Below are 12,063 nucleotides of genomic sequence, written 5' to 3'. Positions count from 1 at the left end.
GCAAGTTTGGGAGAAATTACAAGTTAAATAGAGGAGAAACAAGACAGAAGTTTAGGAAAGAAGAAGACTTCTCTTTAGATAGCAAACAAAAGATAATGGGGCAGATTTACTTACCCGGTCCATTCGCGATCCAGCGGCGCCTTCTCTGCGCTGGATTCGGGTCCGGCCGGGATTTATGAAGGTAGTTCCTCCGCCGTCCACCAGGTGACGCTGCTGCGCTGAAAAGCATCTGAACGCGCAGGAATTCACCGAGGCCGGCTGAGTGAAGGTAAGCGCAAGCTTCGCGACACATTTTCCGTTTTCAAATGCGGCGGTTTTTCCGAATACGTCGGGTTTTCATTCGGCTACGCCGCCCGATTTCTGTCGCGCGCATGCCGGCGCCGATGCGCCACAATCCGATTGCGTATGCCAAAATCCCGGGGCAATACAGGGGAAATCGCCGCAAATCGGAAATATTCGGGTAACACATCGGGAAAACGCGAATCGGGCCCTTAGTAAATGACCCCCAATGGGTCTCATTTTTTCAGGATTTGCCCCACTGTGACAGGTATTTAACTCGGGATTGTTTCGGACGTGATCGGATTTTGGCGCAGCTGCGCTGGCTTTCATGCGACAGAAATCAGGGGAGTAGCCGTTGGATGATCCAACTGATTCGGACCGAGCGCAGGATTTAAGACTCAAATTGTGTCGTATCCAATTCACTTACATGCACTGGGAAGAAGAGTGCATGATCGTCGGACAATGCACTTTCGGGAACTCTGAGGGACCGGGTATGTAAATGTTCCCCAATGACTTCATAGAATAGTAACAAACTAGGTGTAACATGTTGACATTTTTTTAATGAGGAGACATACTGTGCACATACAGTGGTCGCTGGCATCCCAGCTATATACAGTCTGTAGTGACTCTCAAGAGCAGCCCAATAAAAATACATTTAGTATTGACTCCATGTCTTTCAATTAATTTAAAGACCAGAGGATCCATTTGCCAAATTGTCCATTAGTCTTCATCCAGGGGATTTTTCCAACCAGATTATAGAATAACTGGAACTTATGCTTCTTAAGTTTCTTTGTAGTGATAATGGCAGTAAGGACTCCCTTGGAGTAATACATTTCAGAGGTCCTACTTCCTCTCGGCATGTTTTTACAGTATGTGTGGGATGTATGTAACAGCAACATTTTACAGTATATAAGGAACAATATTTTATCTATCTTTTGCACTTTTATTCTTATTTCTCATTATGAGATTTTCTTTCGAGTTCAATGCTGGTCTGAATAGCAAAATATAACATTTAGGGAAGAACATACAGACCAACACTGCCCAACTAGATGCCAGGATAGCAAATACCTCCATGGCCACTGTATATTTGCCCTGAGCACTGATAGAAGCTGGAATAAAAGATATCCAGACACTAAGAAAGGCCAACATACTAAATGTAATAAACTGGGCTTCATTGAAACTGTCTGGGAGTTTTCGAGCCAAGAAGGCCACTATGAAGCTAATAGTGGCCAGAAGAAAAAGATAACCAAGCATGGCCCAAAAGGCCACAGATGACCCATCATTACAGTCTACAATGATAACATCTGGTTTAGCTTCCAAGTTAAATTGTGGGAATGGAGGAGCCATTGACGTCCAGGTGATGCACAAAATTGATTGTAGAAAAAAACAGATTAAAATAATTGTGTAGGAGACTCTAAGGGTTGTCCATTTTCTTAGATTACTTCCTGGTCTAGTGGCCATGAAAGCAAAAACCACCATGATGGTCTTAGCCAATATGCATGCAACACAGAGAGTGAAGATCAGACCGAAAGAAACCTGACGTAGGAGACATCTATCATGATCAGGATAACCAATGAATCCTAGAGAGCAGAAGAAGCAGAGACTGAGGGATTGCAGTAGAAGACAACTTAGTGAGTAGTTACTGGCCTTCACGAGTGGTGTGTGTTTATAGTGGATGAACAAACCACAGATAACAGCTGGGATGGAGGAAGACAATATGCTGGTTGCAGCTAATGAAGCTCCTAAGATATCTTCATAAGACAGGAACTCAATGGGTTTTGGAAGACATTTAGATTTTTCTTGATTTGGCCACTGGTCCCATGGACATCTGAAGCAGTTCACAGAATCTATTAAAGGAAAGAAATCTCAAATGTTATTTCATGGTTTTCTCCTATATTGCACTGTATTGGAAAGGCTTTGGGGTCATAAGACAACAAAAAATTGATATAGTATATAACTATTGAAGTAGTGAAATGGGCAACTGGAATGCAATGAGTATGAAGTGGATCAGCTACCCAGATCTGAAAGCAGATGGTATACATTAGTTTGGTATCATTGAGAGCCCCAGTCTATGACTAAATGCACCCACACATGTGAAGGCCATGGAAACCACCCATAAGTTGTCCGGATCCCACTTACTGCACACCTTGTACAGAACCGGATGTACAAAATATGATGCAAGGAATTCCCGTCTGGTGGCGAATCTTCAGTGACATCAACGTATTAACATACAAGCCCGTTCCTGTGCATTCAACCTAAATGAGTAGATAAGATACACATAGACTGCTGTGGAGTATCACCTGTCTGATTTGAGATCTCTCCATGTAGACATGGAACACAAGTATAACAGCATGGTGGTTTCCCTTGCTGGGCAACTTTCCAGAATCCTATGGTACAGCTGTCACTGCAATGTGATGATGGGATCTAAAAAAGTATAAAACATTTATTTTTACCACTGTATAAAACATGCAAAATGAGACAGCAAATATGTAAAAGTGTTTAAACAAGAGATGTAAATGTCCTAAGTAGTTGTGACTTGGATTGGGTGGAACTGAAAAGCAAAGTCCATGTTGGTTCCGGATTTTCCCAGCCCCCTCCTCCCGATGGTATACCAGCAATCGGTGCTGGTTGAACTAGGCCTTATGTGGGTCCGCCCATCCCTAGTTGTGATGTCATAGAAAGAAAATGACTCCATGCTTGGGAGGTATTTCACAATAAATCTATGTCTTGCTATTGTAGCATTCTCTTTCAGATTTCCTTTTTCTCCTCCATCCCTATTTTCTTCAAACTCTTTTTAGTTTTATTTTTGACCTCCTGTACTCCCTTCTTAATTCATTTTGTTGATTTTCTCATTTTCTTTTTCCTTATCTCAATACTGTTCAGAATTGGACTGGGATACCATGGGCCCACCAGGGGTGACCCAGAAAGTTTGCGAACATCTGCAATGGACCTACAGTATAGTATCTTTAAATTTATCTTACAAAATCTAGAGTTTAGGATTAAGGGATTACTCTTGCATTTCCTTAACTCCTGCTGGATCTTGGGGCCCATTATTATGTATCAAGGCCTAGAGGAACTTCTGGTACTGTGGTAGGAAAGTCCAACAGTACAACTCACCTGCAACACTTCCTTGTCGATTTCACACCCATCTTCTTCCATTAACCTTCCATCTATTTCAATTCTTCAATCTCAACTCTCTTCCTTCCTTGTTCATTTACTCCATCCCTCCCTTTTACTCTCTCTATCACTCCCTACTCTATTTGTACTTCTCTATCCCTCTTCCATTATGACTCCCTTGTCATCTTTTCTATCCTTCTACTCTCCGTCTTCCATCATCTATTTTCCGATGGCTGCATTCTCCTCATCTTTACATGAGTTGTTATATGATGTGCCTCAATTCCACATGATTTCTCTAGGAGTAGAAAATAAGAGTACAGCATGCTGGGAAGGCCATCATTTTCATTTGACTGTATTGGTTTATTGACTTTATTGGGTATAATTTCTGAAATGTTTAGAAACCCGAAAATCACAGATAATCACTGAGATCCTGTTACATTGATCAATGTTATTTTACCCACTTGTTTACTTCCCAGGTTCCACACAATGAGACTTGAGTTCATTGTCACAGCCCAAGAAGAAAGGGACTTAGAATAATAGCTGCCGATCTTAACTTGTGTCATAGTCCCATCTGCCTTCAGCTGCCAGTTGACAATTGCATAAACTCCAGTAGGATCCCCGTTATCATTAAAAACTCTTCCATTATCCAAAGTAATGTTGAGCTGGACCCTCCGAATATAGTAAGTGAGCTAGAAATGAAAAAGCAGAAGCTTTGGTTGAAAACTATTTTTAAGGAATTCAACCTCAACATTGATTAAAAGAGCCACTGAACTGGTGGCCACCTGCTTCTGAAAAAAAATTAGATTAATCCTCCCTAAGCCTCTTCTCCCTGATCTCAGTCTATTGCCCAACCCGTGCTCTTCTGCCAGCAATCTAAGTGGATTCTCTTCTTTTCAAACGTCCCAAACACATCTCCAGGACTCTATGTAAAGTTATTGATATGAAACTATAGAACACATGGAGAGAAACTGTAGGAATGGCCCCAAAACCTCTGCAATCCAGTGGATCAGGGTCCCCGAAAGATAAGCCCAGGGAGAACAATGAAATCATAACTAAGCTAGGCAATTTTGTGACTCTCCTGGGATAAAAATTACTAGGTAGATTTGAAAACTTTGAAGAATGAGGAAAAAAATACTAGGAGCACGGCATACAGCTTAAAGGGAACCTGTATTGGTCTAGCAGCTTTACTCCTTCCAGATGATGTTTTTTTTTTCATGGCCATTGTGGTTCCATCATCCACAAAATCAACTTTGAAGTGAGATGTAAATGGGTTGTATAAAGTCAAGGAGGCGGAAAGATTAATGTGGAAGTCAAGCTCTCCCTGCCTCAGAACACCCCCTCCTCTGTGATTGAAATCATGCACAGGACTTTGGGAGATCTGGTTAGTGATTCTTCTGGGTGCAGGATCATCAATTACAATGAAGGCAGCTTTCTGAGAAAGAGAGAACTTGAATTTAGTATTAAAATCTCCGCCTCCTTGACTTTATACAACCAATTTTCTGGATGATGCCACCAAACGGGACCATGAAGAAACATGGTCTGGACGGTATTCAGCTGCTTGACATACATACTGGTAGGGGTTTATTAGGTCAATTTCTGTTGAAAGGTTCCCTTTACTTAAAGAGAACAAACTACTAAAAGAGAAAGTAATAGATATGGAGGACAAGTCTCGCCATTCTAATTCATCTAGTTTTGGTTTCCTAGAAGAACAAGCAGACAAGGAACTGGAAGTGCCATCCCCATGACAGTCCCCCGCAGGCAACACTGGTCAATCTGCTCTAATTTAGAGATCGAGATACAATATTTAGGGCAGTTAGAGCCAAGCAGGATATCAGGTTTAACGGTTCGAACTACACTTTTCCCTAGGATCATCGCTCTTGGATGAACTCACAGGACCAATCTTAATTCAAACATTGCCATCAGTGTCAGCGTAGATTGTTGGTGCTACTGGTGGAGGTGAATGCCGACCCTGAACTTCAGGCTGAAGTCCGGGTTTGTATCCACTAAACCCTAATCAGGACAATTCCTAAGCCACCAGATCCTAACTTATCACCAGCTCCTTAATAATAATATTAAAGGAAATCTATAATCAATATCAAGTTTGATAAACCAGGGAAACCTACTCATAGATCCAGAACAGTGGTAATCATCTTTATTTGTTATCCATGGTAGTTTCACAGGCTTTTACATTCTCTCCAATTGCCCTCAGCTCCCTCAGCACATCCGCCTTTCTCTACCAGCTGTAAACTTGCATAGTGAAAGAAGGGAAGTGTTCGTGTTCAGTGTAACAGCTTGTGAAGTTACAGCAAGGAGGGGCTCAGATAATGACCCCAAAGCCCTTCTGGCTTATTAGTATAATTTTAAAAGTTGATTTTAGAAGGAAGGAGGCCATGGTTGACACATATAAGAAGATTACCACAGTCTCTATGAGTGTCCCTGGTTTACCAAGCTTCATTTTGATGTTAGACTTCCTTAAAGTTGGATCAGTAACCAACCGTAAAGAATATAACTGCACGACACTACCATCACTCTACAGATGTGTCCAATCTTGGTTGTGGACCCTGATTCCTCATGAAACCCAAGTCCTTGGTGGCTGCATATAAATGTGTATATTCTTTAGGCTCTTATCTCATTGGCCCAGACATTTTTGGAGGAAAATGGACACTTACATAAATGCAGGAACTTTGGGATAAATTGGCTTGATATAAACTTTCAATCGGCCCTTTATAAATTTTTGATACATTTATTAAATGTTTGTGATGGCTGATTTGGTGAATTTGAGGAATTTAGGATGGGCTCATTAAATTGATGAATATTGTAGGGTTTATCATTATTAGTATTTGCTTAATAACCAATGAAGTTCTGCCTGGAGAATTTAGAATGTTACCGTTTTAATCAATAAATATTTGTACTTTATTATTCATTGTCCCAATTTTGCCTCTAGTCCACTTTGCTATTTTTTGATTTTATTGTGTTTTGGAGTATACCATTTTGGATTTACCTTACAAAAAGGGTAAACTATGCATTTTCTTATTCGTTGAGAACTTTATTCTTTGATTTTGACTTATACACAATTAATTGTAACAATTTACAGTATCTCAGGAGCAAATAACTGGTCATATATTGTGAATATCATATGTTATTGTGTTGGACTCTATTATAAGTATAATTACCTGCCATGGTTTGAAATTCAAAATATCTGCACAGGTCCCATTAAAAAATGGGCCCTCACCAGTTTTGCAGCTTCTCAGATCTTCCAAAGCTTTGGCTATGACATGGACAGCAGCAAACACATAATAAGCTGATTTTAAACTGGAGATGTAGTTGGAATTGTTCTTGACATCTTCTACACGCTCTGATCCTGTACACACCTTCATTTGGTTTACTGAAGAAACATTTTGGTTCTGAGAAGGAAACTGGCAGGAGAAGACTTTCTCCCAATACATCTTGGTCCATGTTGTTGGTGTAGATGTAGATGGATTGATGTTGCTCAGGAATTGGCTTAATCCAGGGATAGCATAATCTTCAGCTGCTAAACCAAGACTTCCAGATAAAACTGGGAAATATGGACTTTGGGACAATAACACTGACCTGACCCATCCCGCATTCCCAATATAAATCTTCCCTGTAATATTCTGCTTCAGTATCTCATTCACAATAAGAACAAAGTCAACATCTGTAGCAAAAACAACTACAACCGTAGCAGTGGACTCCTTAATGGTCTTCGCTATACGTGGGGCGTTGCGATCTGCTTGGCCAAGGAGAATATATTCTATGAAGGCCACACAGGCTCCAGATTTCACAATTTCTTCCTTTATTGGCTGAATTCCCTGAAGACCATAGTCATTGTCAAGAGCCACAAGACCAATCCAGGTCCAGCCAAAGCTGAGAATGAGCTGAGCCAATCCTTTAGACTGGACCAAATCACTTGAGAGAGTCCTGAAGAAGGATGGAAACATTTTCCTGTTACTTAAGATGGAAACACTTGAAGATGAGCTGATCTGAAAGTGAAATGCAAATAGTAATGACTTCTGACACACGGCATGCATCACATACTATTGATCTCTTGATAGGAATTGCTCTTTAATAGTTATGAATGGACCCAAACTCCATAGTTTGGGTCCCTATGGAATCTTACAGGTTTGACGACCACATATCCAGAGCCTTATCAACTGTCACTATTCGTGAACCGGGTCTGTGATCGGAAAAAAAGCACTAAGTGCTTGATTGACACTGAAGTAACCAATCAAGAAGTTTCCAGCCCCTTAGCAACCCCAGGCATGTTACTGCTTATCAAAGGTTTAGTTAGCTAGGCAGGGACCAGTGAAACAGCAGCAATTGCCACTGAGGTTCATAGAATCGGGTCTTATTATTTGGGACAGGTGGAAATAATTGACCTTATAAGGGAACTGTGTAGAACTGCTTTAGTGCAGGAATATTCTTACTGATTATAGAAGATTATAAAACAAAACTTGAAAAGAGCAGATGTGATTATTAGCATTTACCTATGCATATGTAGGGGTTGTGATTTTGTGTTCAAAATAACCCTGAAGCTTTCTAAAATTTTGCTGTCTCTGCAAAACCCTTCAACTCATCACCAATAACTGCTCCGGGCTTCTTAATAACACAGTTGATCCTGTCTACATCCCTTTTTGTCATTACTGAACCAAAACATGTCATTCCATAAAACAAAATTCCAGCTATAGCAGCATCATAAATCATTTTCAACATTTTCCTAAAGGGGTTTTCTTGTTGAATGGTGGGGGTCTCAGTGATGAGACCCCCATGATTATGAGAACAGGGGGTCTGATTGGGTCCGAGGTACCCCCATGCTGCTCCCTGAGATAAGTGGAGCAGAGTGCCGTACATTTCCTTTCTGCTCCATTCATCTCTATGGAGCTGATGGAGATTGGCGAGCTTGATCAGCCTTGTTTGAAGGGAAAACAATGACATTCACGGACCAAAGTCTGTGTAGGAAAAAAAGGAGGCAGAATCTTGAATGGCCTTTTGCATACAATTTATCAGTATTTATCCTTTACTCCACATCGAAGACAACTCCCAAATATTTACACGGAGTCACACAAGAGTCACCAATCCATATTGGTTGTAATGTATGTGATTTTCTGCTGCTACGTATCACCTTTTCACGTGTTTTATTCACATTAAGATGCAAGCTCTCTTTGTCCACGCTACAAACGTAATAATATTATCCATATTTTCCTCGTCAGTACATTGACCCCTTCTTCCTATAAATGTGTCGTCGAAATATTTCTGGACGTGAAAATTCGGACTGCGATGTAGGAAATCTGCCAAAAACAGGTCAAACAAAAAGGGAGAAAGGACTGTTCCCTGAGGGCCCCCAATCCAATTTACAGCAACTTGGATAGACAATCCCAAATCTTCACCTGCTACGGATGTCGTAGTAGATATGTAATACTCTACCCACTGTACCATCCCTTCACTTAGCCCATTTCTTCCAGCCGTGCACTGAAATTGACAGCTGAAATAGATGACAGTGGGTGCAATTCAACAGGTAAATATTCTCCACACCCATTGCCTCCCTCTAAGCAAACTGTAATGGGTCAGTGTATCTAACGTCACCTCCTTCAAATGTAGTAGGACTAACCTCTCCATAGTGCTTCATGATTATGTCAGGTGTTAGAACCACCAGTCTGAATACTCTGGCATCCCTTGATATTTTAAAATTCCGCCACTCGTAGGATAATGGATTGTTTCCACAACTGTGGTACACATCTATCCCTCAGACTCCAATTAAACAAGCAAGTCAGAGGAGGAGGAGACACCTCCCACCGAGGGCAGCTTCTCCATGCATCCGGGCAGACGGAGCCAAATGAGCCACTAGATTCTCCTTTGCATGAGCAGTGACATTCAAGTTAACAAGTTCACTGAAGAACACATTGCAGATGTTTCCGTACATCTGCTAACTTATCCGAAGACACGAGTGCAGAACGGTGTTCTTCACAATAGTATGTGAAGAACAATATGTGTGAAGATTCTTCACACATATTGTTCTTCACATACTATTGTGAAGAACACCTTTCTGCACTAATGTCTTCGGATAAGTTAGCAGATGTACGAAACATCTGCAATGTGTTCTTCACTGTGTTCACTGTGTTCTTCACTGTGTTCTTCACTTAAATGATCCTAATGATCCTTAAATGATCCTTTGTTCACTGTGTTCACTGTGTTCCTCACTGTTCTTCACTGTGTTTCCTTAAGTGAAAGCTCGTTATCAAGCAGGCAAAATACTCGTCCGAGAAACGAGCCGTTTCGAGTACGCTAATACTCGAACGAGCATCAAGCTCAGACGAGTATACTCGCTCATCTCTACACAGCATCCTTCATCCCAATACTAGAATGGGAGACTAAAATGAGGGAATACAAACGCACTTTGGTGCAGGCACTACTGGCGGAATTCCCATGCAACACTGAGAGCTTGGCAGCAGCAGGAGGAGGGGAATTACATTGTCAATGCAGCAGGAACACTGGCAAGGTGAGCATGGCCACAATGTGCAATGCCATGTTCACTTCTGCTCAGTCTACACCACCATTGGATGGGGCACATAGTACCAGGAGGCAGAATGTGACTCACATGGTGGAGGATTATTTGTCCACATGTCTCCTGGTACTGAAGGATGGGTCTTCCCAGTTCAATTTCTGAGTGGGAAAATTGGACATGTGGCCAGAGCTTGCCCACTATGCCCTGCAAGGGCTGTCCTACTTTGCGGCAAGCGTGCTGTTAGATCAGTGTTCTGCACCACCGGTGGTGTCATCACCCTCATACGGATTCGCCTCTCTACTAACATTCAGCAAGATGAACAAAGTGTGGATCCCACACAACTTGGTTTTGAAAATGTCAAAATAAATTCTGCATTGAAAATTCAAATTAAATTTTTTCAATTCTGGTCAGAGGATGGCGCTGTAGCTCAGGCTGGCACAAATACTACACTAGGCCAGTTTTTGAAGGCAAATACAAATACAAAGTCAGAATGAAAAACTTATAACAGGTTATGGAAGAGAAAAAAAATTAACCAGCCAGTGAATAAATAGGGTCAATGTTTACTAACTGTTTAACATGTCATAATTTCCTAAAGTCTCTTCCTAAAGTTTTTCAAGGTTCTTACCTGCGGGTATCTAAAGGTCCCCAAAACATGACCTAAGATGATTGAATTGGATGAAGCGGTGGCCCCAATAGCCGCAGTGAACTGTGGTCTAGAAATACACTGGGTGTCATCGGCAGCCGTCCCAGAGTCCATCAGGAACTGTAAAGCCGCTTGTAAATCATAGTGAGGTATGTTACACGTGTCATACATCTGGAATCCTAATGTTATGTTTGACAAAATATTCCGATCTCTGTTTACTTCCTCAACTGCATACAGGAATGTCTGGAATCGGTGATAATATTCTAGACTAAACCTTAAAAAAAAGAAAACAACAAATAGAAAAAAGTTTTAACTCAATTTTAAAATTTATAGATAAAAATTACATGACAACATTTTTGACAACATTGGGGCAGATTTATCAAGTGTCTGAAAGTCAGAATATTTCTAGTCCCCCATGGCAACCAATTGCAGCTCAGCTTTCATTTTACCAGTGCTCATGAATATTTCAAAGGAGAGCTGTGATTGGTTGCCATGGGCAACTAGAAATATTCTGACTTTCAGACAGCTTGATAAATCTGCCCCATTGTTTTTTTAAAAAAAATTTGCCCCTTATGTGCATTCATTTAGAATTACATGTTGTTGTATCTCATACAAATGACCAACATGTTTCGGACATTACTTCCTGTCTTTACTCATGGTCTCAGAGCGTTCGGGATAGCATTCACATATACCAGCATTACACAGGTGCCAAAGTCCAAATAGTGGTGCCATGTGATATGTAGATCATTGATGTTGTGTTCTCAACAGCTCCGTTCCTAAGACAATACAATGATGTAATACTATTAAAATTAATAGATATAATGCCAGATGTTCCCATACCATTAGGGTGGCAAAAATGCAATGATTCAGCAACTCCAGCCAATGTTTTTGGGGTTCATAGAATGACATCCATGGTTATTGGCCGGCTAGCATTCCAGCAAAAATTGTGTTGAGTCTATCATCATTTATGACTTAGGTTGTCTCCAACATTAGAAACGACCCATGGCGGATTCCTTAAGAATTGAAACCAAGACCCCCAGTTCTCCAAGAAAATAATGTGAGGATCTGCTTTACATTCTATAGTATGATTAATATATATAGGAATAGGATATTACATCAACAACCATCTAATGTAGCATCAGACCTACTTACAATCTGCAGGTCGTCTTCGGTGGCCGGACGTCGAATGTAAGTTTTTGGTAGATCTTGTCAGAGTTGATAGGCAATCCAACCCCAATCATGATGTTGCCAGGTTGTCTAATCCCCTCTAGGTCTGAGGTAGGGGGCAATCTACACATCTGCCCCGTGGAGTAAATAACTGATATAAGGTTTAAGATAAGTACTTTCATAAATACTGTATACACATGGCTCATAGGGTAGGTCTCCATTGACTTTGCTGTGAATAGGAGACATATAACACATAATACATTAGGTCAGCAACAAGTTATATTTCCTCTGTGTATTCATATTATTTAGAAAAATGTCAACTTTCAAAAACATTTTA

General features: G+C 40.8%; 1 protein-coding gene across 1 annotated transcript; it reads right to left on the bottom strand.

Moving 5' to 3' along the window:
- Positions 1–1,203: 1,203 nt before the first annotated feature.
- Positions 1,204–11,800, bottom strand: LOC140128591 (extracellular calcium-sensing receptor-like). Its single transcript, XM_072150289.1, has 6 exons — positions 11,712–11,800; positions 10,542–10,833; positions 6,570–7,397; positions 3,858–4,085; positions 2,580–2,703; positions 1,204–2,126 (listed from the first exon to the last, which is right to left on the bottom strand). Exons 1-6 carry the CDS (start codon positions 11,798–11,800, stop codon positions 1,204–1,206), a joined length of 2,484 nt encoding a protein of 827 aa, XP_072006390.1.
- Positions 11,801–12,063: the final 263 nt, after the last annotated feature.

This window comes from Engystomops pustulosus, chromosome 4 (genome assembly GCF_040894005.1).
Source record: "Engystomops pustulosus chromosome 4, aEngPut4.maternal, whole genome shotgun sequence".
Lineage (NCBI taxonomy): Eukaryota > Metazoa > Chordata > Amphibia > Anura > Leptodactylidae > Engystomops > Engystomops pustulosus.
This window is presented reverse-complemented; position numbering and strand designations above follow the sequence as displayed.